General features: G+C 27.1%; 2 protein-coding genes across 7 annotated transcripts; one reads left to right on the forward strand and one right to left on the reverse strand.

The window, feature by feature from the left end:
- Window positions 1-13: 13 nt before the first annotated feature.
- Window positions 14-13919, forward strand: LOC123262443 (sodium leak channel non-selective protein). Of its 6 annotated transcripts, none has more exons than XM_044724682.1 (29): window positions 14-196; window positions 534-578; window positions 1650-1783; window positions 2060-2245; window positions 2320-2543; window positions 3226-3500; window positions 3582-3829; window positions 4029-4418; window positions 4489-4680; window positions 5950-6087; window positions 6327-6533; window positions 6608-6804; window positions 6890-7012; window positions 7083-7256; window positions 7358-7537; window positions 7633-7885; window positions 7983-8150; window positions 8496-8704; window positions 9250-9370; window positions 9448-9581; window positions 9652-9817; window positions 9900-10312; window positions 10396-10619; window positions 10917-11053; window positions 11288-11424; window positions 11495-11651; window positions 11731-11856; window positions 12055-12229; window positions 12565-13919. In XM_044724682.1, the coding sequence occupies exons 3-29, from the start codon at window positions 1679-1681 to the stop codon at window positions 12738-12740; spliced, it is 5235 nt and encodes a 1744-aa protein (XP_044580617.1). In that variant the 5' UTR covers window positions 14-196; window positions 534-578; window positions 1650-1678; the 3' UTR covers window positions 12741-13919. The 6 variants fall into 6 exon arrangements, with proteins under 6 accessions (XP_044580617.1, XP_044580609.1, XP_044580592.1 ...); XM_044724674.1 differs by having other exon boundaries at window positions 14-192; window positions 534-615; XM_044724657.1 differs by having other exon boundaries at window positions 14-192.
- Window positions 13920-14377: 458 nt separating this feature from the next.
- Window positions 14378-16532, reverse strand: LOC123262475 (N-acetylneuraminate lyase-like). Its single transcript, XM_044724712.1, has 8 exons — window positions 16437-16532; window positions 16305-16363; window positions 16170-16246; window positions 15927-16072; window positions 15684-15852; window positions 15240-15385; window positions 14851-15022; window positions 14378-14600 (listed from the first exon to the last, which is right to left on the reverse strand). The coding sequence occupies exons 1-8, from the start codon at window positions 16440-16442 to the stop codon at window positions 14452-14454; spliced, it is 924 nt and encodes a 307-aa protein (XP_044580647.1). The 5' UTR covers window positions 16443-16532; the 3' UTR covers window positions 14378-14451.
- Window positions 16533-18980: the final 2448 nt, after the last annotated feature.

The following is an 18980-nucleotide window of genomic DNA, read 5'->3' on the forward strand; positions in this document are numbered from 1 at the left end:
CTCAGCTGGTTATGAAACGCACGACACGATCAGTCGGATCTCATACGATTGTTTAACGCCATGCCGCCTGTTTGTTATAAAAAAAAAAAAATGTTTATCAATCGTTAATAATTAATTTGCTTTATCTGAAATGTAGTTTATAAGTAACAGCCTTAAGGGCATATTAATTCGTCCTCTGAACTGTCAAAAAAAGTAAGTACTATTATTTTATGATTTTTACATTTTGATACTCGACTATAATTTTTTTTCACCAAAAATCTTTCTATCAAATTTTTTTTTATGATTAAATTTCATATCTTCCATTCATTCCTAAATTTATCAGTTAAAAATACGTAAAACACATTTAAAAAATGGATTGCTGAATTATCAATTAATTTTTATTTAAAAAAAAAATTTATCTGACAGCAAATAATTACTGAATCTCGAGTAATTACAACATTTTTTGTAACAAAAGATTTTAAAAGGATTTTAATTAAGTGTTTAAAATATAAATATTATTTACATTAAATGTTTAATATTGAAAAATTTTTCAGCTTGTTTAACCACGATAAAAAGAGCAAAATTAAAGTCGTGGGGACGTGAGTATCGTGTTTAATGTTTGAAAAAAATCAAATTGTATGTCTGTTTTATTATTCTTTATTTTATCGTAAATAACGTATATGATAAAGTAAATTGTTCTCATTATTACACGTAGATATTTACATTTACAATTTCATTTCTTACCAATGAGTGAAATGAATAATCTTAGGTCCAAATCAAATATTTAGTTTAACATCATATTGAGTTTTAACAATATTAGTGATTCCATAATATTGAGTATAATAATTATCAATTATTTTGTTTTGTCGCATTTATAAATATTACGCAAAAATAATTTTTATGTGTTATTTGCATGACTACTATGTGCTAAACAATACCTAAATGTAAAATAGTGTATGAAAAGAATTAATTCAAACTTTGTGTTAACTAATGTATTTATGGTTTAATTAAGTAAAACAGTCTTTAATTATTTACTGATTAATTTAGTGCAAATACACAGTGTTATATTGGCCTCAAGAAAAAATTTCAAATTACATGCTTATCTGTGTTCTCAATATTGATAAATATGATTGTTTCAAATTTTAATTTTGGATTCTGACTAAGTGATAATTTCTTTTTTAAATTAATTTTTTACTAAAATTTTTTATACCTAAAAATTTTATCCTGAATTTACAATTGAGATTATTCAAATTTTGGTTGGTGAATGTAATCAAGAGTTCAAAAAATGGATATAAATCTTTTTTTTGTAAGGATTAATTGTTACTTTCATTTTCTGATTTAACCTTTAATTTAAATTTCTAAACTTTACAATTGATTCTGCTGCATTAGACTTAGTTTAATTTTCATAAATATTTATTATCACCATCCTAGTAACTATTAATTTCAGCAGTACAAGAGATAATGTATTAAGTATAAAACTCGTATGAACTTTACCTCATGTAAGAAATTAATTTTTTCCTAAATCCCACTTAATATCACTATCAACGCTATACATTTTATTTATATTTCTCAATGTTCAATCAGTGATAAATTTATTCATTTAATTAAACGTAAATGTCAATTTTGCAAAAATTAAAAAAAAAAAAATTTATTTCTTCAATCAATTTTAGGCTTCACCATTGCGAATATAATTCCTATTATGATGTTGGGGCGGAAACAAAGCCTCAAGGGAGATCTGGTTTTGGCCGATTATGGCCCAGAGGAGGCCCTAAATGAAAGTGCGGATATAGAATGGGTAAATAAGGTAAGAAATTAAAAATTTAATTATTATAGCCCTCAATGATGCAATTCATAACTTCAATTGATTACAAGATAGCTGAACCGCATATAATTGATTTGCGACTATTCGACACGACAAATTTCTTTGTCAAGGTGAAAAAATCGATAATAACTAATTGAATATCAATAATATACTGCAATAATTTCTGTAAACTTAAATAAAAAATTTTATCATTTTTTTGCGGATCAGCGGTCACGTTACCCCTCAATCATCTCTAAAAAATTTCATTTATATTTACAGTTATGGATAAGGAGGTTGATGAGAGCTTGTGCATTGATGTCACTAATGTCAGTATGCCTAAACACCCCGAAAACCTTCGAAAAAGTACCTCAACTACAGATCACAACATTCGTTATCGATCTTATTGTCACTTTTCTCTTCACAGCTGAAATGATTGCCAAAATGCACATACGTGGAATATTGAATGTAATCTTTCATAATTTCTATGTTGTTTATTCAAAAAATGTTTGCATATATAATTGAGGTTTATACTTTTTTAGAGAGACAAGGCATATTTGAAAGATCACTGGTGTAAATTTGATGCAGTGATGGTTTTTTTCCTTTGGCTATCAGTTATTCTTCAAATGTTCGAGATGCTTGGATTCGTCAGTAAATTTAGCGCTGTGTCAGTAATACGAGCCCCAAGACCACTAATTATGATACGTTTTATACGAGTATTTTTGAAGTTTTCAATGCCCAAAGCGAGAATCAATCAAATATTCAAGTGAGTTTCCAAATTTTCACTATATATTGATAAAAAAATTAACTTGATTCAAGAGAAAAAAATTTGAACCCAGAAAATCGTTTTAAAGAGTTCTTTATCGTCTTGAATCAAGGAGAAAATTCTTGAACTGAGAAATTTTTCTATGAAAATTAAAGTAGCAGGTATTTAATAATTTTTAGAATTTTTTTAAGAAATAAATTAGTGCAAAAAAAATTATTAAGAAAAAGTTGACTTGTAAAAATTATAAAAAATTAAAAATGCAATTTTTTTTTAATAATTTTTTGGATGAAATTTTTTTGTTAAATAAAATTTAAAAATTGTGAAGTGACTGCTAACTTTAATATAATTTTTCTTGATTTAAGTGCATTTTAGTCGATGCAATTTTTGGTATACAATTTTTCGAAAAATTTTACATTAAAATTTGATGTGAATTTATTATCCGAAAAATTTTTTCTTCAGTTTTGAAAATTACTGAGTTTTTTAACTATAGGTAAAAATGTTCAGAGTGCGCACTATTGTCAATTTTGACTTTTATTTATAATTTTGTCTGAAGAATGGGAGATTTAAAAAAATTGATAAGGACCATTTTTACAAAAAATGAAATTTTCGTTAAGAAAGACTTTTAATTATTTTTAATAATTTTTATCTTGAATACATGTAATATATTTCTCATTTTTTTTAGACGATCGAGTCAGCAAATCTACAATGTAACACTATTTTTCCTGTTCTTCATGTCACTGTACGGACTCTTGGGAGTTCAATTCTTTGGAGAACTAAAAAATCACTGTGTTCTCAATACCACTGATCCTAATCACATCACTATAAATAGTTTGGCTATTCCAGACACATTTTGTTCCACTGACCCCGAGTCGGGTTATCAATGTCCTGAAGGAATGAAGTGCTTAAAATTAGAACTATCAAAATATATTATGGGCTTCAATGGATTCGATGAGTTCGGTCTGCATTAATCTATTTGATAAATCCTAAATTCTAAAGTAAGTGACACAAAATCAAGTTATGCTTTAAATATTGTTACAGCGACCAGTATATTCACTGTATACCAAGCAGCATCTCAAGAGGGCTGGGTCTTCATCATGTACCGGGCGATTGACAGTCTTCCAGCCTGGCGAGCTATTTTCTATTTCAGTACCATGATATTTTTTCTGGCGTGGCTAGTGAAAAACGTATTTATTGCTGTTATCACTGAAACATTTAATGAAATTCGAGTACAGTTTCAACAAATGTGGGGCACCAGAGGACAAATAACAAATAGTTCTGCTTCACAAGTAACTTTTAAATAATTTTTTTGTTTTATAACCAGTCCGAAAAATTTAGAATGAGAACATGCAATAATAGAAAATAAATAAGTCCTATGATTAATTTTTGCTTCTGGATGTTTTGAGTCTAGAAACTTTTAATGTCACTCCAATTGTTTTGAGCCCAACTATCTTTCCTTATTTCTAAATCCAAAAATAATATTTTCAGATTCTGTCAGGAGATGATAGCGGCTGGAAGCTTGTTACTCTGGATGACAACAAGCATGGAGGACTTGCATCACCACTATGTCAAGCAATTTTACGCTCTCCACATTTTCGAATGATTGTTATGTGCGCAATTTTAGCGAATGGAATCACCACAGCTACAATGAACTTCAAACATGACGAACGACCAAGACATAATTACTACGATAACTACTACTACGCTGAGATAGCATTCACCATATTTCTCGATTTGGAAACACTCTTCAAAATATGGTGTCTCGGCTTCCGCAGTTACTACAAACATTCAATACATAAGTTTGAATTGTTATTATCAATCGGCACGACTATTCACATTATACCACTGTTTTATCTTTCTGGATTTACTTATTTTCAAGTAAGTTAACAGCTATTCATTATTAGTGAGTTATAGATTCGTTAATGCAGTGCACATTTTTGTTCATCAGGTATTGAGGGTTGTTAGACTCATTAAAGCTTCTCCAATGCTTGAAGATTTTGTCTACAAAATTTTTGGACCAGGAAAAAAACTTGGAAGTCTTATAATCTTTACCATGTGTTTACTTGTTATATCTTCCAGTATATCAATGCAATTTTTTTGTTATTTATGCGATTTCACTAAATTTGAGACTTTTCCTGAAGTAAGTGATGATAATATTCAATATTCATTTTAAAAAAATTTTTAGACTTAGCTTATAGACTAAGCTCGGTAAAAAGAGACATCATTTTCAAAAAGATAGATTATTGTACGAAAATTTTTTTAATTAGAGAAAACATTTGAGCATTTAAAATTTTAAAGACAGTAAATTTTCTCTACTCTTTTTAAGAAAATGTAGATGATGTTTTATTTTGTATTGAACTACTTTACAATTAAAAGTTAATAACTACAAAAATATATTAGCCCTAGCGGTTTTGTAAATGCCGAAAAAATGTCGCAATTATACAGTATTAATGCGGTATTTTTTCAGCATTTTTTCGGTTGTTTTGGTCAGTTTTTTTTATCGAAAAATTACGGAACATTTACCGTAAAAATGCGATACATTTACGCTAAAAATTTAGAATATTTACGCTGAAAAAGTGGCATATTTACGGTAATAAGGCGGTAAAATGATTGTATTAAAACCATATTTAAAAATATGGTGTCAAATTAAATGACGCTCGGACTGGGATTCGAACCCAGAACCTCCTGGAGACATGTCGGCTACTCTACCATTTGAGCTACCCGGTCTATACCATATTGTTTTTTTGCTTATTCTATATACATTAAACCACACCGTCCATCTTACGATAAGCATATTTAAAATTAAATAATATAATTACATATGTGAAACAATATAACTTTTCGATTTTAGAAAATTTGCAATTTTCTAAGTGAGAAATTAAAAATTGAAATTAAAATTAGAATATATTTACTTAACATATGTATTATTTTATATTAATTACTGCTAAATACCTAATTAAAAAATAATATTCTACATATTTTTTATTCAAAAACAGTATTTGTTTTTGCAAAGTAGCGATGGAGAATAAAAAGCAAAATTTGAAATTTTTCATTTTATTCATTTCTAACATAGAAGTGAACTAAAAATAAAACTAAATCTTTAATAATTGTCCATTATATCAGAAAATATTCGGCAAAATTACTGTATTATTACGGTAATTATTTGGAATTTTTTGGGTAAAATTTGGACATTAATGCGGTAATTGTACAGTATATTTTTGGTAACTGTACAGCATAAGTGCAGTATATATACTGGATAACTACAGTATAAAAACTGGCCAAAACAACTATAGTTTAACCGCATTGTTACCGAATTATAACGGTAAATATACGGCATGAGCATAAATGCCGAAAAATTACGGTATTTTTACGGCATTCTCAAAACCGCGAGGGAATCGTTTGATTTTAGGCATTCATGTCTATGTTCCAAATCCTTACTCAAGAAGCATGGGTTGAAGTAATGGATGAAACGATGGTGAGAACTCATGAAACTTTTGCACCACTAGTTGCAGTTTATTTTATTATTTACCATCTTTTCGTAACTCTCGTGAGTATTTTTCACAAATTATACACAGTAAAAAATTTTCCGTCATTGCATCAAATAAATTTTGTGTACAACTTGTGTATAGGCGTTTGCATAAGAATTACACAAAAAAATATAGTCATCATTCTTGTTATACTTAATTTATGTGTAATATGACGCAAAGTTTTTTAATGTGCACATTTAAAATTTTTGCTTACGAAATGCTTCACAAATATTTTACTAACATCAGTTACAATTTTTAGATTGTGTTAAGTCTTTTCGTCGCTGTCATTCTTGATAATTTAGAACTTGACGAAGATATAAAAAAATTAAAACAATTGAAATTCCGTGAACAAAGTGCTGAGATTAAAGAAACACTTCCATTTCGATTGAGAATTTTTGAAAAATTTCCCGATAGTCCACAAATGACATGTTTACACAAAGTCCCATCAGACTTTAATCTTCCTAAGGTAATTACGACCAAGTATTATATCAATTGTCAATATTCAAAAAATAAAATTATTTTCATGATAATCATAAAAAGGTTCGAGAGAGTTTTATGCGGCAATTTGTTTATGAAGTTGAGGATGAAGAAAGCGAAACGGCTAAAAGAATAAATGAAACATTTGACTCAAAAATGATTTACAGAAAACAACGACCAGTTAAAATTTTGAACCAACCACCGAAAGTCAGAAATGTTATGACTGATCTAAAGAAAGCAGCCATAAATTATATCATCAGGTTGCATTATTAAAAATTATTCTATTTTATAGATTTTTACTTTAACAAAATATAAATTATATAACATATTAATTAAAATTTTCAGTGACTCAAATAACCAAAGATTGTTACTTGGAGACTCAGCGATGATACCGATACCTGGTAAGAGCCTCTTGAAACCTCAGGGCACGATAAGTAGCGCAAAACAGCTGAGGATCGATCAAAAAAAGTAAGTTTAATCAGAAGTCTATGAATACTTTAAAACAGACATTCTATTGAATATAATAATAATGTTCAAGATCAATTCGTCGAAGTGTTCGTAGCGGGTCGATAAAGCTGAAGCAAACTTACGAACATTTGGTCGAAAATGGGGACATCGGAGCAATCAACAGGGTCACTTCTTCACGTAGTAGGCCTCATGATCTTGATATCAAATTACTTCAGGCTAAGAGACAGCAAGCCGAAATGAGAAGGTTCTAACTCAAATTTTAGTTTGACACAATCCATTACAAAAATTATATTTATAATGTATATTTCTACCAAATAATTTGGTTAACTTTATTTATTTTCAAAGAAACCAACGTGAGGATGATTTGAGAGAAAACCATCCATTTTTTGACACTCCACTTTTTGCCGTCCCACGGGAAAGTAAATTTCGGAAAATTTGCCAACTTCTCGTTTACGCTAGATATGACGCTAGATTAAAAGATCCTCTAACTGGCAAAGAACGGAAAGTTCAGTACAAAAGTCTCCAGTGAGTTTAAATTTATAATAAACATTTTTTCATCTCAAAGAACAAAACAAATATTTTTCATGATGATCTTATTCATGAATAATTTACTTTTACAGCAATTTTCTGGGACTTGTAACTTATTTAGATTGGGTAATGATATGCGCGACAACCCTCTCCTGTATTTCTATGATGTTTGAAACACCGAAATATCGAGTTATGGAAATCCCAGTGCTGCAAGTTGCTGAGTATGGCTTTGTTATTTTTATGAGCATCGAATTGGCTTTGAAGATCCTCGCAGATGGTTTATTTTTCACGCCAAAGGCTTACATTAAAGATGTAGCGTCTGTACTTGATGTTTTCATTTACATAGTGAGTAATGAGAATGAGTAATGAGTATCTGTGAAGTTATGATATAATATAATTGTTTGTTGAATGCAGTTATAAAATTTTATTACAATTTTTATAGGTCAGCTTAGTCTTTTTGTGTTGGATGCCCAAAAGCGTGCCACCTAATTCAGGTGCACAGCTATTGATGATCTTACGATGTGTAAGACCTCTTAGAATATTTACACTGGTGCCTCATATGAAAAAAGTTGTTTATGAATTGTGTAGAGGTTTCAAAGAAATTTTATTGGTACGTAAGCGTTTTATTTAGCTTACACTGATAGAAGGATTTATTTGTATTAAATAATATTTGTTAATATTTAACAAATTATTTATTAGAGACCACTTTTTAATATTAAACAAATATTTCTTAGTATTTAAAATGATTTGTTTGTATTTAATAAATCTGATATTCATTTATTAAATATTAATAAATCTTTTTAAATACTAAGAAATATTTTTTAAAGATCAACAAATGGCTTCTAATAAATCATTTATTAAATATTAACAAATCTTTTTAACTATAAACAAATCCTTCTATCAGTGTATAGGTCATTTATAATGCAAATATAATTTTTAAAATATTGGAGAACAGGTATCAACACTTTTAATTCTTCTGATGTTTGTATTTGCGAGTTATGGCGTTCAATTGTATGGCGGTAGATTAGCTCGCTGCAATGATCCAACAATTTTAAGACGGGAGGATTGTGTTGGAGTTTTTATGAGACGAGTCTTTGTTACTAAAATGAAACTCAAACCTGGTGAAAATGAAAGCTATCCATCGATTTTAGTACCACGTGTATGGTGAGATTTTTTCAGAAGTTTTATTATTTGTACTATTTACGGTATAACTTAAAATTTTGGAAATTTCTGTAAATATTATAATTTTTGTAACAATGCTTTTCAACTACATTGTCATCTTAAAATACCAAAAATAGCTCTCATTATTTACAAAAAAATTAAGTATTATTATTATTATTATTATTATTATTATTATTATTATAGTAATCCTTAAAAGTACTTTTTTGAAAAAAATTAACATTTTCACATAAAAAAAAGTTATTTTTGCTTGAAAAAAATTTTCTTGGTTAACGAAAATCTTTCCAAAAACGAAAAATATCTTGATTCATGTAAATTATTTTTTCAATATTAAATATTTTGATTAGAATCGTTGCAGCATTTTTTGACTGTGAAAAAAAAATTTCACTTTAATCAAAAATTTTTATTTTGTTCGAGATAATTTTAATCTTGAATATTTTCTTGAGTAAAGAATATTTATATTTTAACTCTAAGTATTAATTCATAAAAATTAACTAAATAAAAACAAAAAACAATTTTCCAAAATTTAGGGCAAATCCGAGAAGATTCAACTTCGATAATATCGGAGACGCAATGATGGCTCTCTTCGAAGTTCTTTCATTCAAAGGTTGGCTTGATGTAAGAGATGTTTTAATCAAAGCGCTTGGTCCAGTAAGTTATATTCCCTATTATCATTAAAAAAGCATGCAATTTGAAATGATAGATAATAATTATAAATATATCCAAAGGTTCACGCGATTTACATCCACATTTATATTTTCCTTGGTTGTATGATCGGTTTAACACTGTTTGTTGGTGTTGTTATCGCAAATTATTCCGAAAACAAAGGAACAGCTTTACTTACTGTCGATCAAAGAAGATGGTATTTATTCTTTCTGAACTATTTAAAATTCCAAGTTTATTTTGATAATAAATTTTAATTAATTGTATAGGTGTGATTTGAAGAAGAGACTGAAAATAGCTCAGCCACTGCACTTGCCACCTCGTCCAGATGGAAAGAAGTTTCGTGCATTTATTTATGATATAACTCAAAATATATATTTCAAAAGATTTATTGCAGTTATGGTTTTAATAAACAGCGGGCTACTGTGCGTTTCGGTAAATATGATCATTTTTCAATATTGAATTTCTATAAAGAGTACGTTAAATTTAAGTAATGTTTTTTTTTTAATGATTATAGTGGAGAATTGAAGAAGAGCATACAGAAGCATTAGCTACAGTGTCAACAATGCTGGTACTAGTGTTTGTTGTTGAAGTAATAATGAAAAATATAGCATTTACGCCGCGGGGTTATTGGCAATCAAGAAGAAATCGTTACGATCTTTTGGTTACTGTTGTTGGGGTAGTTTGGATAGTTATTCACTGCACAATGAAAAATGATCTATCATACGTTATTGGCTTCATGGTTGTAATCCTCAGATTTTTTACAATCACAGGAAAACATACGACACTAAAAATGTTGATGTTAACTGTCGGTGTATCAGTTTGTAAAAGTTTTTTCATTATATTTGGTATGTTTTTGTTGGTGTTTTTCTACGCACTTGCTGGTACTATATTATTTGGTACTGTCAAGTATGGAGAAGGAATCGGGAGGTGAGAAGTAATTTTAATATTAAACATTCTTCAAAATTTATTACCATTATTAATAATAATGAGTTTTAAAAATATCTTTCTAGGCGAGCTAACTTTGAATCACCAGTTACCGGAGTGGCTATGTTGTTCCGTATCGTAACCGGCGAAGATTGGAACAAAATAATGCATGACTGCATGGTACAACCGCCATACTGTACACCAGCTCCTAATTACTGGGAAACAGACTGTGGAAATTTTCATGCTTCACTTTTTTATTTCTGTACATTTTATGTTATTATAACATACATCGTGTTGAATTTATTAGTGGGTTAGTATGAAGCAAAAATTGAACGTTTATTTATTGCCCATTTAATCAAGGACGCTGAGATAAGAAATAACGGCTCAAAAATTAATTTTATTAAAAATATACAACGTAAAAATCTGACGATACTGAAATCAACAGACATCTGTCCATTTTTGGCTTGATTAAAAAAATAAATTGATGTAAAGAAATATTTAAAAAAAAATTATACTTATAGTTTTTCTAAATTTCTACATGTGGATTTTTTTTTAACATAGAAATCCTTCTCGTTGATTAAAAATTAATTGATTTTAATTATTACAGCTATTATCATGGAGAACTTTTCACTCTTTTATTCAAACGAAGAAGACGCACTGCTATCTTATGCTGATATAAGGAATTTTCAAAATACATGGAACGTCGTTGACATACATCAACGAGGAGTTATTCCAGTTAGACGAGTATGTATTGAATTTTTACTATTAATTAATTTTTTATTTAAGTTTGCTTTTTTTTTATTTAAGTCTATTCAAGTTAAAGAATTATCAAAAAGTACAATAGCTGTACTTAATATCAAAAGATGCTTCATAATTGAATAAAGTTTAGGGTGTAGATCAATCTGGATGTGTTAAAAAGATTGTTAGTAAATTAATAATACCTATCAAGTAAATTAATAATATTGTATTTTATTTAAGGTTAAATTTATATTACGACTTTTAAAAGGAAGATTAGAAACTGATCCCCAGAAAGATCGACTACTTTTCAAATATATGTGCTATGAGCTTGAAAGATTACATAACGGAGAAGATGTTACTTTTCATGATGTTATAAAGTGAGTAGAAATAGATAAGATGTTCAGCACAAACTATTTTATCAACTTAATACAAATTAATTTTTTTCAGTATGCTCTCGTACCGTTCAGTAGATATTAGGAAAGCTCTACAATTAGAAGAACTTCTAGCACGAGAAGAGTTTGAATATATCATCGAGGAAGAAGTGGCCAAACAGACAATACGAACTTGGTTAGAAGGATGTTTAAAAAAAATACGCGCCACTGGAGTAAGAAATTTTATAGAATAAAATATGTTATATTAATTCAATTTATTAATTAATTTGTTGATATTTCTGAATTGTATAGAAACAACAAAATAGTCTGATAGCTGGATTACGAGCGACCAATGATTTGGCAACATTGGCTCAAGATCATTCCGAAGAAAAGAGTAAAGAAAATGTTGTTGAACGTGAAGAAGAAACTGAAACAAAGGTAATTAAATTTTACTTTTTAATTTAACGGCAATAAAATCTTATAGGTTAGTATAAATACACCCCAAAATATTTGGGCAATTTAACTTGTTAAGGCTTAGTCGGTTGTATAATTTATTTTATTTCTCATACATTAAATATTTACGATGGAAAAACTGGGAGGAAATTATAAATAATTATTTTATTTTCTGTATTCTAGGAAACTGAAGGTATCCGTCACAGAAGTAAAAAACCAGTCGTATTGCCAAGATCTGATAGCATTGGGAGCGTGTCGGGAAGAAAATATTTAGCACCAACATTATCAGATCCTGTTTCTGGTCGCAATGAAAAAGAAAAAATCAATGCATCAAAGAAACGAAATAGTAGGCCTCCACGTAAGTTTGGATTTTTTTTATTTGTACTAGGGTAAAAGACCCCATTAGTGGCGGGGACCCCATTACTGACACTTTCTTTAATTTTGGTACTTATTTAATTAATGAAATCATTAATTTCAATAATGAATATATTATTTCTAATCTTTAAGACCTTTAGATCGAAAAAATTTTTAATTTTTATTTCAAGTTAAACATTTTTTCATTGAAAGAAAAAGTGCCACTAATAGGGGTTAAAGGTGCCACAAATGGGGTCTTTTACCTTAGTATTTATTTGTATTTATATTCCTATGCGTGGCTGTAAATTAACATTTAATTAAATGTTTTATTAATCATAGCATTAGCGAAAAATAATTTGCCTCATCTTTCGGAAGGAACAGAACAAAGCAGACCGCGAGAAATATCAAGCACTAAAACTTCAGTACCAAAAGTAAGTAGTGTTACTTTAGAAGTTAAGGAATGGTGGGTAGAACAACTTGCGCATAGTTCAGAGTCCAGCGAAGACGAGTTCTAAATTTACCAGATTGTGGTCTAAATTATTAAATTTTTGGTTTGCCAAAAATTTTGTTGTTATCAGGATCAAAAAATATGGAAGATTATAAATTTTATATATTTAATAATTAATAAGATCAAATTCATCATAAGTCACATATAGAGAAGATTCTAAAAAGGGAAGAAAAATTTGACAAAGTTAATTAATTCTTTGTCATGATTTTGGGTGCCTAAACAACTGAATCATTTACTCAGATTCAATGACATAGAGAATATATTTATCCGCATATTTAACATATTCTGTTAAATATATTATAATGTTAGAAGTACTTTTTTTATAAAACCAAAAATTGAGGTGCGACAAAGATTCGATAAATTAATTAACGAAACAAAATCATTCTGTAAATATACATCGATCTCACCTAACTGTAAAGTCGTTTTAAGAGAATAAATGTACATAGTTTATAATTTATATTTGACAGGTTAGATTTTTTACAAATTATCTAATAATATACAGCGTTAATATCTTCTCGAAATCGTACAAATGATCGTGAAATATTATTCATTCGATTTTCTTTTTAACTGCAAATTATTATGTGAAGTTACTTAAAGAAAATGCATCTAAATAATAAATTGGTATTCAAAATTCATGTAATTTTATTTGCATTACTATTACTTTCAAAATAAACCGAGAAAATTTAGGAAAATTTAATTCGAAAATATTCAAATTGTTTTACTGTACGAAAAGGAATAAATAATGAAGAAAATTATACAAAATAAAATTTTTATGCATCAGTTTGTATAATAAATTATTTGGTCACATTGAGTTTAAAATTATAAAATTTTGTAAGAGCCGATGTTTTGTTGGATCGAAAACTATTTAGCTGACAGAATGAATAATTGTCGTGATTGATAAGATAGTGAAATTAACTATATTGCTGTTGAGATTTTAAAGCATAAAATGTATTTGTTCTTTTATATTACAGATTATCGGCTATGTTAATTTGTAATATTATATATATTATAGAGTATAAATATACAGATATGCCCAGTTTAATAATTATAAAATGTTTATTATAGAAACAAAGGCCGTTTATAAATAAAAGTGAAAGATTTTAATATCTATTACCAAAACTATTACAACTGCCTAAATAATTTAATACTTTGACGAAAATAGAGAACAAAATATTATTATAAAAAAATTAATCTTGAGAAAATAATATCACTGTGAAAGTTTTATTATTTAAAAAAAAATGTCTAATGAATTAGTTTTCAATTTTTTATTTTTTATTATATGAAACAATTTAATTAATAAACAACAAATAATTCTATAGAAGAAATAAGAAAAATTCTAAATATCAAGAACAGTAAGTTTTGCAACTATCAATTTGAATTTAAAATGCTGTCAAAAATCACATAAATTGATTTATTAATGAGTAAATTTTTTTAAACCGATAAAAAAGAGAGTATATTAGAATTAAAGAAAGTTCAAATATATTTATGTTATATAATAATAAATAATTAATTGAAAATATATAACTTTGTTATATATATAGTTTCTGTATTATGTTGATTTATCTTGTATATATATATAACTAACAAATGTTATTGGTTTCATATTATTATGATTGTTTTTAAAAATAAAAAAAAACAATTATATACATAAATCTTATGTTTATTGCCATTGCGAATAATCTTTATGAATTAATTTTTTGTTGAAATAAATTTGAACTTTAATTTAAGTTATATCCCAGTAATTTGAGGTCTTTCTTCATAACCTCGATACTTTCCGAAGAAAGTGATCCATTTGGAAAACGAACGGAACCTAAATCAATTGTGGTCAAAAGTGCCATCGCCGTTTTCATTGTTGTCACCCAATTACCTACAACAATAAATTACATTTTCAACAATAACTCTATATTCATTTGTAATAATAATATCGTATTTAACTCTTCAGCACTTAAAAAATTTGTGATTTAAAAATAGATAAAATTATTTATAGAAGAAAGAACTTTCAATCACATTCATTTCGAAAGAAAAAAAAAACCGTAATATATTAAAATGACCATGAACAAAAATCCCACAACTTGTGAGTGTTGAAGGGTTAATCAATAAATAAAAAAATAATTAACCATGTTTAGATATTGCAATAACAACTTCAGATAATTTGTTTTGAAACTCAGCAGCTTTTAAGGCGTCACTTCGTTTGAAAGCGTCGAAAATTTTTATTGTCAACTCTGGAAAAATGTTAATGCTCGTTGGGATAAAGGAATCCATACCAACTGAAGATCCAGCTGATATTAACTGTGAATTAATGTTTTAAAAATAAATTGATATTGTTCATGTCCATAATTAAAATTTAATGTAAGAATCACAGGTATTATAATTGGACAAAATAAAATCGATGTTATTTTGTCCAATTATAGAACCTGAGATTCTTACGTTCAGTTTTAAAAATAATTATCAAAATAAGTTCTTCATTATTGATAAATGATTAAATAAAAAATTATTATTATTTTACTAAATTAGTTCCTAAGAAGACAGCAAATTGTCTGGAATTAGCTCGCACTGCTTGAGCTCCTTCTTCAAGATTAATACTGGTGAATTTAATGCCAACAAAAGATGGAATCGAGTCACCAACCATCTCTAAAAACTGTCCCATGTGAACTGGAAAAATCATTTGTTTTGTTTTCGTTTACATGAACAAAAAAAATTATTAAAATAAAAATTTCCATGATAGTAAAATTAGCAGATATCTGACAATCTTGGAATTTTTCTAACAACTCAGTTGTTATAAAGAAATATTATTAAAAATTAACAATTACAATTTTTTCTAATTTTCACATGTGAAATTTTGTTGCTCAATTGTTTTCATTATATTTTAATTGTTGTAAAAATCTAAAAAATTATTAGACGTCTGTTAAATTCAGCATCATATAAATTTTCGCAGAACGTTAAAGCTTACTGTTGACATTTGTGAGCATTGGAATATGATAGTACAGGAGGGGGGTATTAGGTGCAGCATTTCCAACATTTCTTAAGTATTCTGTTAATTCTTTACAGTTGGTAGGTTTAAAATACAGTTCTGGTAAGCACAGAATAGAATCAGCTTTTAATTCTTCTGCATGTTTAGCCTAAAATTTTCCAAATTATTAAAGAACGATTACACCCCAATAAAATTAAATAGTGCAGGTTCAATTTTACATACAAGTTCAATAACATCAGGAAAAGTCGTTCCGCCAACTTGAATCATCAAATGTTGCTTGGTTGTTTTAACAGCATTAGCCCATGCTTCTGCAACTTGTTTACGTTCAGATACTGTCATCGATACGCCTTCCCCAGTTGTACCATTGACTGTATGATAGCGATAGCAGTATCATTAAAAATAATTATTATGATAATTTAAGTAAATTTCGTTGAATATCAAGTTGATATCTAAATATTACTATACCTAAAACGCCATTGACTCCGTTATCAGCCAAATATTGAGCATATTTCGGTATTATTGATAAATTTAGTGTTGAATTTCTGAGAGTGAAATACAAGAAGATAATTATATTGAAAATTTATAATAATTGTGCTGTACCTTGAATTAAAAGGCGTGAAGACCGGAGCGATGAAACCTCGGAAAGTATACGGTAAACGCTATAATTAATTTATTATAAATCAATTAGATTGACTATGTTTTATAACTAATATTAATGAGAAAAATTTTTACCGGCATTTTTTAAATAGACTGCTCTCAAAACAACAAAATCAACGTTTACAGACAGCAAGCAACTGAGCTACTGAATAAAATTAATCAGTTTGAACTCAAACATTTCCAACACTTGATAAATACTGATAAGATTTTTTAAAATTGAAAGAAATAAACTCCCGTAATATTTAATTTTATATCAGTAATCATAAAAGAATTAGCGAATTTATTCATTTACTAGCCAATAAGAAAATAGTAATTTTTTTTAATAAATTTTCTGATTAATTTTAATAACTAAATATAATTTTTAAAAAATAAATAATTAAAATTTGTTATATCAAAGTGTTATAGATATATCAAATATTTAGAATAATTTGAATCCTAAGGGATATTTATTAAATTAAGAAAAACAAAAATATTCAGTAAATTCAAAGGTGCTTCAAAATATTTTATTTTCTCATTTAATAATTACGTTCTTTATCTATTTTTATATAAGGGGTATTCCATGCCAAATCGACCACTTTTGAACCCAAACATTTTTGAAAAAAAAATTGTCAAATTTTCTAAAATAAAAAAAATCGGCTCTGCCCGGGATGAGCGGGAATAGTTGTCAAATTGATTGAAGTTTTTTTTGAGAAAAAAAAAATAAAAAAAAAAAGTGACCAACTTTGAAAAAATAACGATTTTGCTAAAAAAAAAAACCGATTATTTTATAGAATTGATCATATTTAATTTTTTTTGTGTATTTTTTCGAAAAGTTCATTCAAAAACAAAAATTAAAAAAAAAGATACCCAAAGGTCAATGTCTAAAAAAGTTATGGCTATTTGAAAATAAAAAAGCCTCTTTTTTGGGAAATTCATAACTTTTTTTGGTTGGATGAAAAAATTTGAAAAAAATTCTCAAAAATGTCTCAAAGGATAGAAAAGAATAGAAAAGTTTCAGCTAAATCTAAAGGGGTTGGGTTCAAAAGTGGTCGATTTGGCATGGAATACTCCATATGGAGTATTATTGTCTATATAGACAATAATTAAACTACAACTTAGTGAAAAACAATCTTTATTATCTGAAAAAAATTAAGGGCTGAACATCAGACGTGATTGTTAAAATAATTCAAAGTTTTAAAGATTTAAACAATTAATAATTGTTGGAAAATAAAAGTACACAAAATTTTTTTTATTAAAAATGATCTTTATATTTATTTACATGTAGATCTTTCAACAATTTTAATATTAATATTATTATAATTTTAATAGTAATATTTTAATTTATAATATATATATATTTATAATTATATAATATATACGTAATTTTAATGGCCTCATGCTTTGGGTCATGTATTCCTCAAAAAGAACAAGTTCTACGTAGTTTCAATTACCTCAAACATTATTTCTATTTTCTATATGCATAAGTGCGTTTTGACTTTTATTTATCTCTTGGATGGTTTTGCTTGTCGAGTTTGAGTAATATAGTTTTTTTAACTTTTTTTTTTCTATCATATATCTTTACGAATGATTTATTTAGCATCACACCAAAAATTTTCACTCTCAACATCCCAATTTAAAACAGTGCCAGTATTATTATTTGTAATCCATACGTTTTATCTTTTTAATTTATGAATTTTCAATTCTTTCTTAAAGTTCAAACTCGAACAACCGACGTCTCGAGAGTTAAAATGTTTCTCTCTAAAAAACCAACACATAAATACTATCAATAAAATTGTTTCTTAAAAAAACTACGAGTAATTGGTAAAAACAAAATTTTTTTTAAATAAGTAAATTTTTGTACTAACAAAAGAATCTATTCAATGTGAATTTTTCTTTTAAAGTAAGACAATTATACTCTATAAATGTTTAAAATAATCGACGTCGAAATTGTTATCATTTATAATTGTATTATTTTATTATTAAACTAATTTTGATAAAATAATTTTTTCCAACTCTTTTGACACTTATTTTTTTTATAGGAATACGTAACGATTAACTGTTTGATATTATTTATAATTTCAATAAATATATTTCTAAAAACGATAATGTCAATTTAATATCAAGTCTCCTGTACATTGGCAATTTTATAAAATACACAAACTGAAACAATATTTTTAATTCATATTAATATATTGTTAAAAAAATGTTATTTAAACAAATAATTTCCACAAACATTCTATCATCATCATCATAATCATAATGTCTTATGTAAAATGATAAAAAAAAATCACAAATTACCAGCATGCAAGACTGTGTACATAAGATAAGAAAATATTACAATAATAATCATAATAATAATGATAACAACAACTATCAATTAGGCGCATATTGTCGTAAATAATGACATCTATTAATTTATATAATTTAATAATTTTTTCTCCACTTGTTTTTTATCTACAAATCTATAGAAAAACATTTCTTCATTCACAATAAATAATGAATTATTCATTAATTATTAATTATAATTACAAACGAATGAGATAATTTAAACAAACATGTATCTATTTCGTGTAACTCTAATAAATAATTTTAACATCTTTATTTTATTTGGATTAAAGCATTTTCGAGATTCATAATTAT

The sequence above is a fragment of the Cotesia glomerata genome, linkage group LG1, assembly GCF_020080835.1.
Source record: "Cotesia glomerata isolate CgM1 linkage group LG1, MPM_Cglom_v2.3, whole genome shotgun sequence".
NCBI lineage: Eukaryota > Metazoa > Arthropoda > Insecta > Hymenoptera > Braconidae > Cotesia > Cotesia glomerata.

What these genes read in the sequence shown, in the direction of transcription:
- LOC123262443 (XM_044724682.1), top strand. Translation starts at nt 1,679, where the DNA reads ATGATGTTGGGGCGGAAACAAAGCCTCAAGGGAGATCTGGTTTTGGCC. An exon ending in AGAATCAATCAAATATTCAA is followed by an intron (nt 2,544 to 3,225) that starts GTGAGTTTCCAA and finishes CATTTTTTTTAG; the next exon opens with ACGATCGAGTCAGCAAATCT. An exon ending in GTTCAGTACAAAAGTCTCCA is followed by an intron (nt 7,538 to 7,632) that starts GTGAGTTTAAAT and finishes TTACTTTTACAG; the next exon opens with CAATTTTCTGGGACTTGTAA.
- LOC123262475 (XM_044724712.1), bottom strand. An exon ending in CGGAGTCAATGGCGTTTTAG is followed by an intron (nt 16,073 to 16,169) that starts GTATAGTAATAT and finishes GCTATCATACAG; the next exon opens with TCAATGGTACAACTGGGGAA. An exon ending in TCTTCTTAGGAACTAATTTA is followed by an intron (nt 15,023 to 15,239) that starts GTAAAATAATAA and finishes ATTAATTCACAG; the next exon opens with TTAATATCAGCTGGATCTTC.